The sequence below is a fragment of the Penaeus chinensis genome, chromosome 12 (genome assembly GCF_019202785.1).
Source record: "Penaeus chinensis breed Huanghai No. 1 chromosome 12, ASM1920278v2, whole genome shotgun sequence".
Taxonomy (NCBI): Eukaryota; Metazoa; Arthropoda; class Malacostraca; order Decapoda; family Penaeidae; genus Penaeus; species Penaeus chinensis.
Window position 1 is genome coordinate 4,156,788 of NC_061830.1, and position 20,000 is coordinate 4,176,787.

The following is a 20,000-nucleotide window of genomic DNA, read 5'->3' on the forward strand; positions in this document are numbered from 1 at the left end:
TGACGAGAAAATGTTTTCAAGATCTCATTCGGTGTCACATGGAATTCCAATTTTCTTAACTCATACCTGTTGATTGTGAAAGGAGAGTATTGAAGATAAATTTCAAAAGTTTTGAGAACTGGTGGCGTTACTAGACGGTTTTCTAAAAGGCTTTCTTTGTGTGTAATCTATTTCAGATATATTCCTTTTTTTTGGTAAAGAACGAGCGATACAACATTTAAAAAAAAAAGAATACTTTGTAATGATTTTGATTGAGGCTATGCATAACCAATTGATTATTAATTAAATCAGCATAACTTAAGAAACTCTTCCGCAAGCATCATCAAAGTACATGAAACTGTGCCGGATGCTCATAAGACGCACGGACTTCGACGAGATTCATGAGAGATTCGCAGAGATGGGGTTCGAAGCGATATTTCACCCACTTTCCGCCCGACGATAAATAGGCAATACTCAAGCTATTACCCTCTTTTACTTAAAGGCCATTTCGCGGGGAAGTATCTCGTTACCGACCCAGGGCTAAACCACAACATGAATAAAAAATGTAGAAGGCAAGAGATGGATGGTTAAAAGGAGGCCGGCGCCACGCAGCAGAAGCGCCATCTATATGCAAGGCCCGGGGTTTTACGGACAATCTCGCTGGGGGAGTTTGTCTTGCAATATTCATGCTCGTCTTGCGAGGGCGGCCGCTCCCGGTGGCCTGCGCAGGCCTGGCCGCTCATGCTAACGGCCTCTTGACTCGCCTTTCTTCTTCTTCGTCTTCGTCTTTGTCTTCTTCTAGTTTTCTTCTCCTTTTAATTTTCTCATTCTTTTTTCCTTTTTCTTCTTTTCCGTTCTCTTCCTCTTTCTTCGTTTTCTTCTTCCTCCTCCTTCTACTTATCTCTCTTCTTCGTTTTCTTCTCCCTTCTTCTTTTTCTTCTTCTTCTTCTTCTTCTACTACTTCTCCTCCACCTCCTCCCCCTCCCCCTCCTCCTCCTTTTCTTCCTCTCCCCGTCTTTTTATTATATTCTTTTATTTGTTTCTCTTCTTCTTCATCTCATTCTTATTTCTCCTTTTCTTTTACTTCTTCATCATCTTCCTGAACATATTTCTTGCGACAGTTACAATCAAAGCGTTGTTATTTCTCCCTATTTTTTTTTTTTTTTTTTTTTGTCATCATCATTATTATTTTGACTATCATTGTTGTTAATGTTATTGTTATTATTATTGTCTTTTTTATTATTATGGTTATTATTATCATTATATTACTATTATTATCATTATTATTGTTATTATTACTATTATTATTGTTATCATCATTAATATTATTGTTGCTGTTATTTCTATCATTATTATTATTATCATCATCATCTTCTTCTTCTTCTTCTTCTTCTTCTTCTTCTTCTTCTTCTTCTTCTTCTTCTTCATCGTCTTCCTTCTTCTTCTTCTTCTTCTTCTTCTTCATCGTCTTCCTTCTTCTTCTTCTTCTTCTTCTTCTTCTTCTTCTTCAGATGGTAGACAGATATGAACTGATAGATATAGATAGATAGATATATAGATACAAAAGCACATCACCACACATGATACATATCCACAAAGTATAGTATTGATCAACTTAATTATATAGCGCCCCTATCTTTCTGTTTTATCCCGTATTAACCATAAATTTCCTCAAGGTATGATTACTAACACACAGACGAATTATATAGAACAAACATTATATAGAACATTATATAGAAATTATTTACAAACATTCTATAGAACGATTATTTCACTCTACAACTGTTTTAGTTTTTATTCACTTGTCACTTAATTCCCTCTTCGTATTTTTCAAATGTCTTTTTTCTTGAATATTGTTTTGTAATGTGTTGTGAAATATTTATGATGGAACAGTGTAATGATTATGGCTTGATAAGATACGAGAGAATTATGGGATAACGTGCTTATAAAAAGATGTAAGAGAGCTATCTGGATGAAGAATATTTGATAAAGCTACATACAAAAAAAAACAATAAGATGAGATCACGCTATCAAAACGTTATCTAAAATCATACTTTTAAAAGAAATTGACAAATGGATTAAGTAAGTGTTTTTATATTCATGGTCGCTTGGCATCTCCATGGTGAGCAACAGACTTTGCCTTTTTTTTTTTTTTTTTATGTAAATGTGAAGGGATCAGTTGAAGAAGGAGGGTTAATTTGCACTAACTTTTTTTTTTCTATCTTTATTATCATTCTTGTTCTTAATTTGGTCTTTTTTTTCACTTTGTGTCTCTTATTCGTATATCTATTTATTTCAGAACTTTGTTTACTTCTCCCTATATTTTTTTTCTCACTCTCTATCTATCTTGGTTTATTTCTATTTTATTATTATATTAATTTATCTATCTGTTTTGTCTATTTTCTATTTGATTTTTCCCTCTCTCTCTCTCTCTCTCTCTCTTCTGCATCTTTCTTTCTCATCACTTTTATCATATTCTTCTATCACTTCTACTTTAGCATCCTTCTCTTCTCATTCTTATACATTGTTCTTTTTTCTCTTCTTTCTTTTGCTCCCTCTTTATTCATGCATTTAGTTCTCCTTCTTTCTTTCCTTCGCTTCCTTTTTCTTTATTTATTTCTGTTTTACTTCGGCCTTCTCTTTCTCTCTCTCTTTCTTAATTAGCTTTCCTTTTTTTTTTTTTGCAATTCTTTCTTTCCTTCCTTCTTCGTGTATGTGTGTGTGTGTGTGTGTGTGTGTGTGTGTGCACTGAATCTATACTTTTACGTATGTGTGTATCTGTGTATGTACATGTACGTGTAAGTCTATCCGTGCGCATGTATGTATATGTATAGTTGTGTGCATGTACGTATATGTATAACTGCACATATATGTACACGTATAACAGCATATGTGTGCGCATATGTATAATTGTATACATATACATATATACATATGTACATGTATAACTATCTCTATATGCATGCATAGTATCCCTGTGCGCATGTGTAACTATTCCTGCGTGCATATATAAGTAATCCTGTGAACATGTATGTATGTGTACGTGTGTGCATTTATGTGTGTACGTGTGTGCATTTATGTCTGTACGTGCGTGCATTTATGTCTGTACGTGTGTGCATTTATGTCTGTACGTGTGTGCATTTATGTCTGTACGTGCGTGCATGTGTAAGTATCCCCGTGTGCATTTATAAATATCCCTGTACACATGTATGTATGTGTACGTGTGTGCATGTGTAAGTATCCCTGTGTGCGTATATAAATCTCCCTATGTGTACGTATCTATGTGCGTCATTACGTGCGGTATCCGACCATCCGCGAAAATAAAATAAATCTCAGGCTTTACAAAGCGGAGACAACAGGGAACGAAAACCACGGTGCAGATAACCACCTTTTCCGCCGACATGTTATATAGACAATTGCATTTTTCCGTCAGTTCAGTTCCGAAGTTGATTCAAAAGTCTTTTTCTTTTCTTTTTTTTCTTTTCTTTTTATATGAGTTTTTTGGAGTTTTTTTAGGAGGTTTATGTTTCTGTTTTTTTGTTTGGTTTTCATAATGTTTTTTTTATTTTCATTATCTTTTAGTAATTAGGAATTTAATTTCTTATTTTCTTATTTTGTTTCTTATTTTTGTTTAAGTTTTATTCTTTCGTTTTTCTTATCTTCTTAACATTTTTGGATTTTTTTATTTTTTTATTTTTTTTTTTTTTGTGTTTCCTCGTGGAAGGAAATATTCTTTTGCGAGAAATGGAAGTGAAAGGTAAGATGTTTTACTACGTTTGCATTCAGGGTTTTGAGTGAATATTCTTTTTCTCTCTCTTTCTCTTCCTTTTTTCTCGTTATTCTCTATGCCAGTCTCCGTCTCTCTCTCGCTCTCTCTCTCTCTCTCTCTCTCTCTCTCTCTCTCTCTCTCTCTCTCTCTCTCTCTCTCTCTCTCTCTCTCTCTCTCTCTCTCTCTCTCTCTCTCTCTCTCTCTCTCTCTCTCTCTCTCTCTCTCTGAGTCTCTCTATCTCTCTCTGTGTGTGTATCTATATATCTATCTGTCTGTATGCATGTATGTTTATCAATCCATCCTTATTAGATATTCATTATCAGACACCAAAAATAGCTCGACGCCTCTCAAAACCGTTTAGAAAAGAAAGAAAGAATAAATAAATATATATATATACATATATATGTATATATATACATATATATGTATATGTATATATATACATATATATGTATATATATACATATATATGTATATATACATATATATATATATATATATATATATCAGCAGCCAACCACTTAATAAAAATAATAGATACATGAATACGTCAAAAATACCAACAAAACACACTTAGAACCTCTTCAATTCCCTTAAACCGTTTCCCTCAACCCCTTTTCCCTCTTTCTCTCTCGAAGGAAGGGAATCCGACCCCCTCCGTAATAAGTGATCGCGACCTTATACTCCCTTATTAGATATCTTTTATCAGTCACTTAAAATAGCTCAACGCCTCTCAAAAAAATCTAGAAAAGAAAGAAAAGGAAAAGGAAATAACCCCTTAAAGAAATGAGCAACAGCCAAACGCCCTTAAAACCTCCTCAATTCCCTTAAAGCGTTTCCCTTAACCCCTTTTTCCCTCTTTCTCTCTCGAAGGAAGGGAATCCGACCCCCTCGTAATAAGTGACCGCGAGCTTATATCTCCTCGCGCCTGCTCCCCGCCCCCATCCCCCTTCCCTTATCCAAAACGCCCCCCCCCCTCCTACCCTTATCCCGAACGCCTCCCCCCCCTCCTTCCCTTATCCCGAACGCCCCCCCCCCCTCCTACCCTTATCCCGAACGCCCCCCCCCCCTCCTTCCCTTATCCCGAACGCCCCCCTCCCCCCCCTCTTCTCCGCGATATGGCCGCCGTCCAGCAGCTTCTTCCCGTAATAATTTCTCAAAAGTCGGCCTCCTTTGGTGTCCGTTGGGGGGAATGGGGGGGGGGGTGTAGGAGGGAAGGGGTAAGGGGTGGATGTGTGTGTGTGTGTTTGAAAAATGATTTGTAAGTTTTGGGATTACGTTCAGGTATTTTTCTTGTTTTTTTTGAATCGTTGTGTGTGTTTCCTTCCACTGTCACTGTGTCCCGCCGGGTAAAGGATATTTTTTTATTATTATCTTCTGAAATGGATTTTCCCTCTCCATCTCCTCTCTCTCTCCCTCCCTCTCTCTCTCCCTCCCTCTCTCTCTCTCTCTCTCTCTCTCTCTCTCTCTCTCTCTCTCTCTCTCTCTCTCTCTCTCTCTCTCTCTCTCTCTCTCTCTCTCTCTCTCTTTCCCTCTCTCTTTCCCTCTCTCTTTCCCTCTCTCTTTCCCTCTCTCTTTCCCTCTCTCTTTCCCTCTCTCTTTCCCTCTCTCTTTCCCTCTTTCCCTCTTTCCCTCTTTCCCTCTTTCGCTCTTTCGCTCTTTCCCCCTTTCCCTCTTTCCCTCTTTCCCTCTCCCTCTCCTTCTCCCTCTCCCTCTCCTTCTCCCTCTCCCTCTCCTTCTCCCTCTCCCTCTCCCTCTCCTTCTTCTCCTCCTCTCCCTCTCCCACCCTCTCTATCTATCTCTCCCTCTCCCACCCTCTCTATCTATCTCTCCGTCTCCCTCTCCCTCTCCCTCTCCCTCTTTCTCTCTCCCTCTACCTCCCCTTCTCCCCCTCCTCCCCTCTTTACCTCCTTCCCCTCTCATCAACCGCAAGACTGTTTGCAACACAGACAAGTGGGTGTTGCATTATCGTTCTCTTCTTCTGGACCTCCGCCATATTTCCCTCGAATATATTTTTCCTTCCTTCGTGGAACACAGTTTGATCCATAAATCTTTTGTTAGTTACATTTTCTTACTAAATTTCTCTTTTAAAAGGTTATCACTAAGCTTCTAAATCGCTGGAGACCAGATACTAGCGATGGAGGAAGTTAGTAAAGAATATTGATAGTTGATAATGATTCTATTATGGTTATTATGCTTATAAAGGAAATAAAGACAACGGTATGGGCTCGGGAACTCTGGAGCATTAATTCGAGTCTCATTTCATCCAGTTCTTCGTATGCATTCTCTGCGAACCACATCGTTTTGATTCATTATGACGGCGAGGTTCATTTCCACCTTGCAGTAGGTCTCTCCCTTGATTAACCGTCGTGGCGGGTAACACAGCGGTTGTCAGGCGCGCACACACATACACGCACATACACACATACACGCACGCACACGCACACACACACACACATACAAACACACATACACATACACACACATACATGCACGCACACACACATACACGCACTCACATACACACACACACATGCTCACACACACACACGCACACACACACACTTTTTCTCCTTTTCTGCTTTTCTGCTTTTCTTCATATTCTTCTTTTTTTCTTCCTTTTCTTCTTTACTTTTTTTCTTCTTTTCTTCTTTTTCATCTTTTCCTTCTTTTTTCTTTTTTTCTTTTTCTTTTTTTTTCTCGTTCTTCTTTCTTCTTTTCTTCTTTTCTTCTTTTCTTTTCTCTTCTTTTTCTTTTTTCTTTTCTTCTTTTTCTTTCTTTTTTCTTTTTTCTTCTCTTTTCTTCTTCTTTCTTCTTTCTTCTTTCTTTTTTTCTTTCTTCTTTCTTCTTTTTTCCTTTTTCTTTCTTTTTCTTCTTTCTTCTTTTCTTCTTTTTCTTTCTTTTCTCTTTTTCTTTTTTCTTTTCTTTTTCTTCTTTTTCTTCTTTCTTCTTCTTCTTTTTCTTCTTTTCTTCTTTTTCTTCTTTCCTTCTTTTTCTTCTTTTTCTTTTTTCCTTCTTTTTTCTTTTTTCTTTTTCTTTTTTTCTCTTTTCTTCTTTTTTTTCTTCTTTTTCTTCTTTTCTTCTTTTTCTTCTTTTTCTTGTTTTCTTGTTTTCTTATTTTTCTTCTCTTTTTCTTTTTCTTCTTTTTCTTTTTTTACTCTTTTTCTTTTCTTCTTTTTTCTTCTTTTTCTGTTTCTTATTTTTCCTCTTTCTTCCATTTTTTTTTTCTTTTTTCTCCTTTTTTCTTCTTTTTTTTTCTTCTTTTTCCTCTTTCTTCCATTTTTTTTTCTTTTTTCTCCTTTTTTCTTCTTTTTCTTTTTCTTCTTTTTCCTCTTTCTTCCTGTTTTTTTTTCTTTTTTCTCCTTTTTTCTTCTTTTTCTTTTTCTTCTTTTACTTCCTTTCTTCTTTCTCTTTTTTCTTTTGTTTCTTCTTTTACTTATTTTCCTTCTTTTCTTCTTTTCCTTCTTTTTATTTTTCGTTGCAGCACAGAATTTTCAGATTATCAAAAAAAAATAATAATAACATTACGAAAAAGAATAAAATCGAAATCCTAATATCATTTTAAAACTAAAAGAATTTTCTTTAGACAAGAAAAAAAAATGAAAATAATATTACCAAGTTGGTACATTGGACGTTATGTTTCGAAAATGCCCATTAAGCTATATTTTTATGTGAAACCTTGTCCGTTTTATACTTTGATGTAGTTTTTTCCACCAAGTTTTAGAACTCAAGCTCTTTGTTCAATATAATTGTCGTGATTTTATGTTTTATCACAGACTATAAGAGAACTACTTAAGATATAAAGCAAATACTTTAGTCATCCCTGAAAAAACAATTTTCTCTAAAAGCTTTCATTTTCTTTGACTCTAAAATCCCACAAAATCACATAAAAAAATAAAAACAAAAGAATTAATCTATACACATAAAAAATTCCATATAATTTACTTTCTCCAAAATGAAATTACCATAATAAAATAATTACCTCAGTCTCATGTTCCAATCTCGACAAAATAGCCAACGTTTGTTTACCTCCGGGAACACGACAGAACCTTCCCTCGAGCTCGCTTATTTTCCTCTAAATCCGGAGATAATTCCACTTTTTTCGAAGCACAGACCGCCTTAAAACACCGTCGAGATGGCAGCTCCACCCGCGGCACTGTTAAATAAGAACAAAAAGAACTTCATAGGCATGCCAGCGCCTTTGGGATATGTGGCTGGTGTGGGACGAGGGTGAGAAAGTTTTTGGTTTTTCGCTTTTTTTAATCTTATTTACTTACTAAGGTTGGTTAAGGTTGGTTATTTATTTTTGGTTAGGGTGTGGCGTTCTCTTTGGGATTGGTTTTTGGTTTTGTGAGGCAATGGAGGGGAGTTATAAGAGAGAGAGGTGGGGTTGGATTGTTAATTCTGACATTTTCTCTGAATGTTTTAAAAGTTTTGGAAATGTGATTGATATATATGCAGCAGTTGCTTGGATTTAGGTGAAAGTCATTAAAACTTCCACTGAAATGCAAGTGATCATTGTAGCCAACGTACATTTGACATTCATGAAGAATACCGTCTAGGAATATACAAGGTGGAGATTGGATTGCCTTTGCCTGAGCACCAAAGGCTTGGAGGCCACCATGATCGCTTGAGTTAACGTGTGCCAGAAATTGGTATTTATATTTGTTTGTTTGAATTTTATTAATGTTATACAATTTGATGAATTCTTGAAATAATAGATATAGTTTCTCTTTACGGGCAAGGTGTATCTAGTGTTCCACATGTTGCAGTTAATAAAGACTTGGTTTGATTGTTGGATGGATATAGTTTTATTAGATTTGTTATCAGGACATCATTTTGCAATTCTAATGGAATACACTACTTTAATGGGTTGAAATCAGTTTAGAATTTTAAAACATGAAAGGTTCAGAGTCTTTACATTTGTACAAAAAAAATAAAATTATGCAAGGCTGCTTTGCAAAACTGCATAGAAACCTCATTCTTTTGTACATTCACCAAAGATTCTAGTCGTTGGCCTTTATTTCAACAGTAAACTAATTGGTGCGGTATATTAAAAATGGGTATCTGATGCCATTCAGCCAACCACCTATTCTTTTCAATAAAGGCTGAAAAAGAGAAGTAGTTATTTATAGTAAAATCATTCTTGAAGAGTTATGCAAAAACTCACTTTCAAATTATAATTCTACTAAGGTTTAACAGCTCTATTTAGTTTCCTGGCTATGCTTGCAGTTAGCATAGCCATAGTTTTGTCCATAATTCATGGAGTCTGGACAACAAGTTATGTGTGAAGATAAAGAAATAAACAGGGCGCAGTATTAAAAAAACAGACAGAAAGCATCATATCCAGAAAAAAATTTCATGGAGAAAATGCCACAATGAATCTCGCAATAAATTTATTCAATTCTCCCAATTTTAAAACCTTAATTGAAGTCTTGAAATTTCACCCCATGTCCCCATTTCAGAGCCACTGGCTTCACTACACGTTCTGATATTGGTCCTGCCCGTGATGCCAATGATGTGTCAGACGACCGCCATGCGCCACCGAGTAAACGGAAGAAAAAAGAGGAAGAGGACGACGAAGATCTTAACGATGCTAACTATGACGAGGTGATTATCGGTATATATTTGGAAAATTAGAAGGGTTCATATTCTTCGTACACCATTTTCATCTGGTCTTGTTCTTTTCTTTTTCTTCTTTGTCCTTTTTCTCTCTCTCTCTTTCTGTCTTCTGCCATGTAAAAAGTTTAAATTAATTTCTATAAGATCTCTACAGCTTGGTAAGGAACTGCACCAATGCCATTTGTAGTATTGATAAATAAAAAAAATACTCATTACTTCACTTCAAAAAAATATGAAAGTAAACTCTTCTTTTTTCAGAAGTGATAATTTTGGGATTATAGTGCATTGATATTAGGCCTTCTTTCTTGCTTTCTTCTTAGTCTTTTTCTTCTTCTTCTTTTTCTTCTTCTTCTTCATTTTCTTCTTCTTTTTCTACTTCTTCTTTTCTTTTATTTATTCTCATTCTTATTCTTATTCTTATTCTTATTCTTTCTAATAATGATGATAATAATAATAATAATAATAATAATAATAATAATAATAATAATAATAATAGATGATAATATTTTTGGGAGTGTTATTTGCTTTGTTTTATAATCAAATGGAATATCTTAATATATAAATATTTAAGTATGATATTTAGATCCTGTAAGTCCACATAGCAAATGACCAGTATCTCTTTAATAATTTTCAAGCATTCTGGAATAAGGTTACAAAATTATTTAAATTTGTTTAATCAGGGTAAGAAGTAGGGAGTTTGCATTTAATTCCTCTTCTAATTTAAGTAGCACAATTAATTCAAGAAAATCTTTACTTATGTATACAATATGATGATTTGGAATAGGTCAGTATCATCCTTTTATTTCTTTTCAGTTCAATGGTTATGGAGGATCACTGTGTAGTAAAGATCCTTACGACAAAGATGACGAAGAGGCAGATGCAATCTACGACGAAATTGACAAGCGTATGGATGAAAAGCGGAGAGAGTACCGCGAGCAGCGCCTCAAAGCAGAACTGGAGAACTACCGTCAGGAGCGTCCCAAGATCCAGCAGATGTTTTCCGATCTTAAGAGGGAGTTGGCGCATGTGAGCGAGGGGGAATGGAGTACCATCCCAGAGGTTGGTGATGCCCGGAACAGAAAGCAGCGCAACCCCAGGGATGAGAGATTTACCCCACTGCCAGACAGTGTACTCTCTCACAACCTTGGAGGAGAGAATGTCACGACTATTGACCCAGGCTCAGGCCTGGCCTCGATGATGCCTGGAACGACGACTCCAGGCATGTTAACACCAAGTGGTGACCTTGATTTGCGTAAAATTGGACAGGCTCGTAACACGCTGATGGGCATGAGGCTGAACCAGGTCTCTGATGCTGTAGGTGGTCAGACAGTGGTTGACCCAAAGGGATATCTCACTGACTTGCAGAGCATGATTCCACAGTATGGTGGAGACATCAATGATGTCAAGAAGGCCAGACTCCTCCTGAAGTCAGTTAGGGAAACCAACCCCAACCATCCCCCTGCGTGGATTGCTTCTGCGCGTCTCGAAGAGGTCACAGGTAAAATCCAGAGTGCCAGGAATTTGGTGATGAAAGGTTGTGAGATGTGCCCCAAGTCTGAGGATGTGTGGCTAGAAGCAGCTCGACTGCAGCCACCAGATATGGCTCGTGCTGTCATTGCTCAGGCCGTCCAGACCCTGCCGTACTCACCCAGAATCTGGATCAAGGCTGCTGATCTCGAGTTGGAACTAAAGGCAAAAAAGAGGGTGTACAGAAAGGCCCTGGAGCAGATTCCCAATTCAGAACTGTTGTGGAAGCTAGCTGTTGAATTGGAAGATGAAGAGGATGCAAAGATTCTCCTTAGTCGAGCTGTGGAGTGCTGCCCAACTTCTGTTGACCTCTGGCTAGCTTTGGCTCGCTTGGAGAATTACGAAAATGCAAGGAAGGTGTTGAACAAAGCCCGTGAAAATAATCCTAAGGATCGTCAAATTTGGATCACAGCCGCAAAGCTGGAAGAAGCCAATGGTAACAATACGCTGGTTGGAAAGATTATTGAGCGTGCCATTTCAACACTGCAGGCCAACATGGTGGACATCAATCGAGATTTCTGGATCAAGGATGGCATGGAGGCTGAGCATGCAGGAGCTGTCCTCACCTGCCAGGCAATCATAAAGAATATCGTTGGCTATGGGGTTGAGGATGAGGATCGCAAACATACATGGATGGAGGATGCAGATGCCTGTGCCACCCAAGGAGCCATTGAGTGTGCTAGAGCCATATACAGTCATGCCCTGTCTGTTTATCCAAAGAAGAAGTCTGTATGGTTAGCAGCAGCACACTTTGAGCGCAGCAGTGGGACAAGAGAGTCCTTGGAGACTCTGCTACAACAGGCTGTTACTCACTGCCCTCAGGAAGAAACCCTTTGGCTTATGGGTGCCAAGTCCAAGTGGCTGGCTGGCGATGTTCCTGCTGCAAGATCAATTCTGGCACTTGCTTTCAAAGCAAATCCTAATTCAGAAGAAATTTGGTTGGCTGCCGTTAAGCTGGAGTCTGAGAACAATGAATATGAGAGAGCAAGGAGACTCCTAGCAAAGGCCCGTTCCCAGGCAGCTACCTCGAAGGTGATGATGAAGTCTGCTCACCTCGAGTGGGCTCTGGGGAACCTGGAACTTGCAAAGAATCTCCTTGATGAAGGAATAAAGGAATTTGGAGACTTTGCAAAGCTGTGGATGATGAAGGGCCAGATCCTAGAACAGCAAGGCCAAGAAGACAAAGCATGGGAGGTGTACAGAGATGCAGTCAAGAGATGCCACTCCTCTATTCCTCTGTGGCGGCTTTTGTCATCCTTGGAGGAGAAGCAAGGGAGGTTGGTAACAGCACGTGCTACCCTGGAGAAATCGAGAGTCCGGAATCCCATGAATGACGAGCTTTGGTTGTTGGCCATTCGCTTGGAACTCCGAGCTGGTCAGCGTGAGGTCAGTAGAGCACTCATGGCTCGTGCTTTGCAGGAGTGCCCTACTTCAGGTAACTTGTGGGCACAGGCCGTTTTCCTAGAAGATCCAGCCCAGAGGAAATCCCGTAGTGTTGATGCCTTGAAGAGATGCCAAGACGATGCCCATGTCGTTCTGGCTGTTGCTAAAATGTTTTGGATGGAGGGCAGAAAGAACAAAGCTCGTGAGTGGTTCAATAAGACAGTCAAGATTGATCCTGATCTTGGTGACGCCTGGGCATGGTACTACAAAATGGAAACCTTATTCGGAACACCAGAACAGAAGGAAGAGGTCATGAAGAGATGTCTGGCGGCTGACCCAAGACACGGTGAACATTGGTGCGCAACCTCAAAGCTCATAGACAATTGGAGGAAGAAGACGCAGGAAATTCTCCAGCTGGTTGCTGACAAATTACCCATTCCCGTTATGAATAGAGAAACGTATTAGGTGTAGAAGATATTTCTCATGAATTGTTACTTTATATTTTTAGTTCTTTTTTTTTTTTTTTTATGGAAGAGCAATTCTGATATATATTTAGATTTCATCTATATAATATTTCAATTGTAAGACTTGAGCACCAGTATCAAGTGGAATACATGAGTAATACGATTATGGAAAATGGAAAGTTACCAGTGAACCATAAAGAGCATTTTGTTGTCTATATACATCTCAAAGTACAAAGTAAGCTCCACCTATATAGTGCTTATTCAGCAGAAAATTTCTTTCTTGGCTATGGTATGAAAACACTTGTTACAATATTTTCCATTACCTCCCAAGTGGTTTTTATTGTTTTATTTAAAAAATGATTCCTTTTTCAGTAAGAAGTATGTGAAGTAAACTTGAAACTGGTTTGATTTACAAAAAAGGATAGTGATATTAACATCATTGGATGTGTGAACTGCAGTATTGTTTGGCAAATAGTAACTCTTCCTGATTTGTATAGATATATTTATATTAATAAAACAGTCGGTGTTGAAAGATTGATATAATATCTCTTTTCTTATGTGAAAATAAATCTTTCACAACACAAAGTTAATTTTTATTTTATTTCAAATACCAAATATTTTAGTCGAAAAATGTCCTCACACTTATTTCAAGGATGTGTTTCACAAGCATCATCAATGAGAGAGACAAGGAACAATATTAAGAGTAATTTTTCCTCGAGTGTAATGTTTACTTATTTAATGGCAAATACAATCAACTTGTAAATCCCATAAGAAAAGAATTGTCACTAATATAAACATTGCTATGGGAGTTATTCAAACAATTAAAGGAAACTGAAGATACAGTGAACCAGACCAAAGGCAACCTTAGGGAGGTTGGGGTAATACTAAGGCAAATCCTGTTTGAAAATAGAGGCTTACTCCCCAAATGTTTATCTTGGGAAAGGGTAATAGAGAAGTATGTTTGTTAGTGTAGGAAGCCTTGGCAATGGGGAAATGATGAGGTCTGTGTTATAGATGGATATGGATTGGGGTGGCCTGCATGGAAACTCATACATGGGATATATCTCGCTCGCTCGCTCTCTCTCTCTCTCTCTCTCTCTCTCTCTCTCTCTCTCTCTCTCTCTCTCTCTCTCTCTCTCTCTCTCTCTCTCTCTCTCTCTCTCTCTCTCTCTCTCTCTCTCTCTCTCTTCTCTCTCTCTCTCTCTCTCTTCTCTCTCTCTCTCTCTCTCTTCTCTCTCTCTCTCTCTCTCTCTCTCTCTCTCTCTCTCTCTCTCTCTCTCTCTCTCTCTCTCTCTCTCTCTCTCTCTCTCTCTCTCTCTCTCTCTCTCTCTCTCTCTCTCTCTCTCTCTCTCTCTCTCTCTCTCTCTCTCTCTCTCTCTCTCTCTCTCTCTCTTCTCTCTCTCTCTCTCTCTCTCTCTCTCTCTCTCTCTCTCTCTCTCTCTCTCTCTCTCTCTCTCTCTCTCTCTCTCTCTCTCTCTCTCTCTCTCTCTCTCTCTCTCTCTCTCTCTCTCTCTCTCTCTCTCTCTCTCTCTCTCTCTCTCTCTCTCTCTCTCTCTCTCTCTCTCTCTCTCTTCTCTCTCTCTCTCTTCTCTCTCTCTCTCTCTCTCTCTCTTCTCTCTCTTCTCTCTCTCTCTCTTCTCTCTCTCTCTCTTCTTTCTTCCCTCTTCCCTCTTCCCTCTCCCTATCCTTCCCCTCTCCTTCATCTCTCTCTCTTTCCCTCTCTCTCTCTTCTCCCTTCTCCCTACCTCTCCCTCTCTCCCTCTCCCTTCCGCTCTCAATGACATTGATAATATAATGATCACTCCAAAGGTGACAATACCTGTCTATCCCTTTACTGTCTATATGCTTACCCATCTCTCTTTCTTCATACTTTTATCCACCTCTCTCTCTCTCTCTTTCTTTCTCTCTCTCTCTCCCTGTCCCTCTCCCTGTCCCTCTCCCTGTCCCTCTCCCTCTCCCTCTCCCGCTTCTCATTCTACCTCTCCCTCTCCTCATTTTACCTCTCCCTCTCTTAATTCTCCCACTCCCTCTCCTTCTCCCTTTCCCTCTCCCTCTCCTCCCTCTCCCTCTCCCTCTCCAACTCCCACTCCCTCTCCCTCTCCCTCTCCCTCCCATTCTCCCTCTCCTTCTCCCACTCCCTCTCCCTCTCCCTCTCCCTCTCCCTCTCCCCCTAAATATTAACAATGACGCATATAATAATGATAAAGATCCCTCCAGTGGAGACAATATGAACAAAAGCCTAAACCGGATATCTTGCCACCATCACGTTATCACAACCCACGTAAGTTACCGCACGGCCTTCGCTGCTCGTCTGGCTGGTGCCTCGGCTGGCGTTCCCTTGTCTGGCAACAGCTGCTGAAAGTTGTGTTCTTTGTTGCGTTTTGTTACGTTTTTTTATGATGTTTTAGATGGCGAAAATGTTGTGGTCGAATGGTAATGGATGTTGGTGTGTGTTTAGTATGTAGGTTGTGTGTTTTTTTTCGGGATTGAGAGGTTGCGTTTGTAATGATCCGGCTGTTAATGATTTTGGATAATCAATCGGTTTTGCAACAGGGTGATGCAATAGGCGTGTCGGTGTGGTTTATTAAGATCCGGGTTATTATAGTCTGGTTGACAGCTAATCAATGAGATTTATGTTGTATAGGAAGTGAATGATGGGAGTGTGTTAATCAACCCTTGTCATTCTATTTTCTTTTCCTTCTTCTCCCTCTCTTTTCTCTCTTTCTTTTCGTGTTCTCTCTCTTTTTTGTTCTCCTATTCGCTCTTATCTTATCTTCGTGTTTGCATTCCCTGACTTCTTTTCCCATCTATTTCCTCTTCCTCATCTCATTTTCCTTCCTGCTGCCTCTTCTTCCCTTCCTACCACACCCACATTCTCTCCTTTTCTCTTTCTTCTCTCCTGCTCCTACTTCTTCACTCTCCTTTTTGTCTCCTCTCTCCTCTTCATCGTCCTCGTCCCCCTTCTCTTTCCTACCGCCTTCTCCCTCTTCTTCCCTATTCCTCTCCCTGTTCCTCCTCCCACTCCCTCTAGCCTCCCTCCCATTTCTCTCCCCCTCTCCCACTTCCCTTCCTCCCCTCCCACTCCCCTCCCCCTCCCCCCTCTCCCCTCTCTCCTCCCACATCCCTCTCTCCCCTCCCTCTCCCTTCTCTCCCCTCTCCTCCCCTCCCATTCCCCTTCCTTCCCCTCCCCTCCCCTCCCATTCCTTTCCCCCCCCTCCCCTCTCCTCCCCTCCCCATTCCCCTTCCTTCCCCTCCCCTCCCCCTCCCATTCCCCTTCCCTCCCCTCCCCTCCCCTCCCATTCCCTTTCCCCCCTCCCCTCCCCTCCCATTCCCTTTCCCCCCCTCCCCTCACCTCACCTCCCATTCCCCTTCCCTCCCCTCCCCTCCCATTCCCCTTCCCTCCCCTCCCCTCCCCTCCCATTCCCTGTCCCCCCCTCCCCTCCCCTCCCATTCCCTTTCCCCCCCTCCCCTCACCTCTCCTCCCATTCCCCTTCCCTCCCCTCCCATTCCCCTTCCTCCCCTTTCCTCCCCCTCCCCTCCCCTCCCCTCCCATTTACCCTCCCCCCCCTCCCCTCCCCCCCCATGAATAGACCAACTCAACCACCTGGGGATCTCATAACCCACCTGTGCGTCACCATGAAAACATTTTTGCTTGTCGGTCGTTCAGGAATTTTTTTTTGTTTATTTCGTTTGTTGATTGAGTTTCTCATATATGTATATATCTTTTTTTTTTTTTTTTTAAGGGTAAATGGATTAAACAGAAGACAGATAAGGAAATTCAAAATATGGTGTATGTTTGTTGTTGTTTTTTTCTTTCCCGTAATGTATTTCATCAGAACGCATGACCAAGTTATCCAAATGATGCAACGGGTCTGGCGGCAGGTTAAGTACGTAATTGCTGGGTTTAATGAGTTACATATTGGAGGCTCGGGGAGGGGGGGAGGGGAGGGGGTAAGGATAGAGGGGGATGGAGAATGGGAGGAGGGGGAGGGGGAGGGGGTAAGGATAGAGGGGGATGGAAAATGGGAGGAGGGGGAGGGGGAGGGGGTAAGAATAGAGGGGGATGGAGAATGGGAGGAGGGGGTACGGAAGGAGGGTAAGGGGTAAGGGAGGAGGAGTAGGTAAGGATGAAGGGGTAGGGGGTAAGGGAGGAGAGGGAGGGAGTAAGATAGAAGGGAAGAAGAGATAACAGAAGCAGGGTAGGGAGGAGGGAGATAAGAGAGGAAAGAATAAGAGGTAAGGTCAGAAGGAGAAAGGTAAGGAATGGCGTAAGGAAGGAAGAGGGGGTTAAGAGAGGGGAGGGGAAAGGTATCATTAAGGTAGGGGACGAGAACTCTCTTCAGTGATTAGATTTTACACTTGGAATGGAACTGATCAGGAGGAAGTGGACGGAAGCGACCTGTTTGTGGGTAATGGCGACTGGGCGGCTGGCGAGTTGATCGTACTTGCGCGTTCGTGTGTTTTCAGTCTCTGTGGTTTGTTTATCTGTCTGTATCTGTTTATTTAGCTTAACTCTCTAACTAAATCCATGTGTGTGTGTGTGTGTGTGTGTGTGTGTGTGTGTGTGTGTGTGTGTGTGTGTGTGTGTGTGCGTGTGTGCGAGCATGCATACGTGTATGTGTGTGCGTGTGCGCGTGTGTGTGTGTGTGTGTGTGTGTGTGTGTGTGTGTGTGTGCGCGCGCGCGTCCATGCGTGCGTGCGCGTGCGTGCTTGCGTGCATCCCATATCGACAAGTATATTAATCAACAGTGCAAAAGGCATACATTTCGCCCAGTATATTCCAACGAAAACCTGTCGTGTTGTGCATACCTGAGGTAACGCTACCGTATCGTATTTCTATTACGGAGATACTCTGCCAGTGTTCATGTGTGTATAATAAAGGCATTATTTTCTTCCCTTTTAGCTTTAGCTCTTGTTTAATTTTGATTTGTTGTATTAATTTGAAATCGTAATTATTTGATTTTGAGAAGGTAATTACGCTAATGCAAGCCGATTGTTGTATTGCAATAGAAAGTTGTCTAAAATGTAGGCTAAGCATAATCTCAACAAAAATATAAAGTTTGGAATTACATTGAACTCTGAGAGTAAATTCTTAATCCATTTCTACGAATATGGTTTTGCGAATTATCGGGATTTTTAAAATAAAATTCTTGCTGAATATTCGTCCCAGACCAATTTATCATCGGGAAATTAATAGGTAAATAGGAATTATTTTAATAAGCAGCTTTGCAGTCGTTATCTGCATTTTCTCAAGTGTACCGTATTTTTGAAATATTTTGTTTTCACTTTTATTTTGATTTGTTAGGCTGTTAGTCACAAGCAGTTTTATTTCTTTTGAATATTCCAAACTTTAAGTTTTCTATGGTCTGCGATGTAATGCATATATGGATAACTACAAGGATATTTTGCATGGAACTTTAGAAAAATATATATTATTATAATCATAACTATACGTAAAGGAAAATCATTTTTGAACTATCGATTTTTTTTTTTTTTTTATAAATTTTCTCATTACTCAATAACAACAATAATCAAGACTAGAAAACGAGAAAAAAAAACTTATGGTATTTACTCAGCTACAATCTTATCACTGACACAAAGTCACGCGTTACAGTAAGCTCCACACAGCAGTATTATACGAACCGTGATGTGTGATGGACACCGGCATCCCATCCCAGCCACATTGTCTTTACCTTATACGCTGAACATTATTGAACATTCGGTGTAACGTCAAGATTTCATGAATTTTCGAATTTTCTATTTGATTTGTGTTTCGGGATTATAGTTTCGTTTATCGATTTATCTACGGAGAGTCGTCACAGGCAGGCACTTGAGGGGTACAGACGTAAGTATTAATTCCCTTTTTCATGTTAAAGTTTCTCGAGATAGAGGGGAGGGATGATAAAGAATAATAGAAATGACGATGAAAAGATAACAGCGACAGACACTGTAATATGACGTAGATCAGTTTTATTAAGTATTATTTGTAGTAGTGGAAATAATGATCATGAATGATGTTAATATTAATAATGATAGTAATACCATTATCAGAAATTATGATAAGAAATAATAGCAATGACAATAATAGTAATAAAAATAACCATAATGATAATAATGATAATTGTGATGATGATGGTGATGATGATGATAATGATACTGACAACAATAATAAAAATAGTAATGACAGCAATAACATCTAAAACAATGCAAATGCAAAAATTTATGATAACAATGATAGTGGATGTGATAAAATGTAGATAAAAATAAAGACTGTTACGTTTTTTTTATAATGATTCTCAAATCCCACACCTAATTGGCAACTCACTAGCCCATAATTATTTTGAAGTGTCATTTTCCCTAAACCCTGATTTCGAAAGTTCATATTTTATTTTTATTTTCATTTTATTTTTTAGCCTTCTTCTTTTTGTTTAAAGAAAAAAAAAAAAGGATTATAGTGATGCCGTGTTCTATTATAATTACTTCACAATATGAAGGGAAATTGTGAGATTTTGCATAAATTGCAAAGTGAATTAAATCTAACCAATGTCACTGCTAAGACACTGCAGCATCTGATGTGGTTTTCGTATTAAAAGCCAACTTAAAATTCTGCAACCACTTTTTTCTACTGTTCTACCATTCGTAAGTATGTCAGAATTATATAAAATAATAATTTTCTATAGAGAATAATACGAATTGATTAGTTTTTTTTTCCTATATTCCGTTTCTGGAAAACTCTAGACGTATGACAATTAAATACGATTAAAGATTTGTATAAAATATCACGATTATTCCCATACAAATGGTGTATAGTAGCCCCACATTTGCTAAATTTCACCGACCCCATTTTCCAGAATGAACAGTTGTTTGACCGACACAGCTGTTGGGTTAATATCGAAGTAATGAAGTTCACAAACCAATCTTTAATTCCAATTCTTGTGATTTGATCTTAAATATCATGTTTTACGCTCGTCGATCTCTGCGTTCAATATCACTCTCCCAAATGGTTCTCTCTCTCTGTGTATTTCAAAATCCATTGTCATCCTTTCCTGATAACATCACATGAGAGAGCTTTGTGACACAGTGACAGGAATGATAATGAGATTAAATTATGCAAGTGAACAGCGGTTTTGTCTCGCATGAATTACAAATGGCTTCCAGTGACACGTGACGCACCGCGGGCTGTTCCCGATGTTCATGTTTCCCTCTTCACAAACTGAAATAAAGACATGTTAATGGGTAGAATCTATTTCATTATG

At 39.3% G+C, this 20,000-nt stretch overlaps 3 protein-coding genes across 3 annotated transcripts in view; all 3 read left to right on the forward strand.

Moving 5' to 3' along the window:
- Positions 1-20,000, forward strand: part of LOC125030880 (tetraspanin-1-like) — a 488,406-nt gene that overhangs the window by 274,015 nt on the left and 194,391 nt on the right. The gene's annotated exons all lie outside the window — the stretch shown is intronic.
- Positions 7,753-13,334, forward strand: LOC125030872 (pre-mRNA-processing factor 6-like). Its single transcript, XM_047621185.1, has 3 exons — positions 7,753-7,978; positions 9,214-9,358; positions 10,184-13,334. The coding sequence occupies exons 1-3, from the start codon at positions 7,884-7,886 to the stop codon at positions 12,743-12,745; spliced, it is 2,802 nt and encodes a 933-aa protein (XP_047477141.1). The 5' UTR covers positions 7,753-7,883; the 3' UTR covers positions 12,746-13,334.
- LOC125030873 (calcium permeable stress-gated cation channel 1-like) overlaps positions 18,410-20,000 on the forward strand; it is a 33,351-nt gene continuing 31,760 nt past the window's right edge. The window contains exon 1 of the mRNA XM_047621188.1: positions 18,410-18,589. The gene's annotated coding sequence lies outside the window, so the exon portion shown is untranslated. The remainder of the gene's footprint in view (positions 18,590-20,000) is intronic.

What these genes read in the sequence shown, in the direction of transcription:
- LOC125030872 (XM_047621185.1), top strand. Translation starts at nt 7,884, where the DNA reads ATGGCAGCTCCACCCGCGGCACTGTTAAATAAGAACAAAAAGAACTTC. An exon ending in GTGGCTGGTGTGGGACGAGG is followed by an intron (nt 7,979 to 9,213) that starts GTGAGAAAGTTT and finishes TCCCCATTTCAG; the next exon opens with AGCCACTGGCTTCACTACAC. An exon ending in ACGATGCTAACTATGACGAG is followed by an intron (nt 9,359 to 10,183) that starts GTGATTATCGGT and finishes ATTTCTTTTCAG; the next exon opens with TTCAATGGTTATGGAGGATC.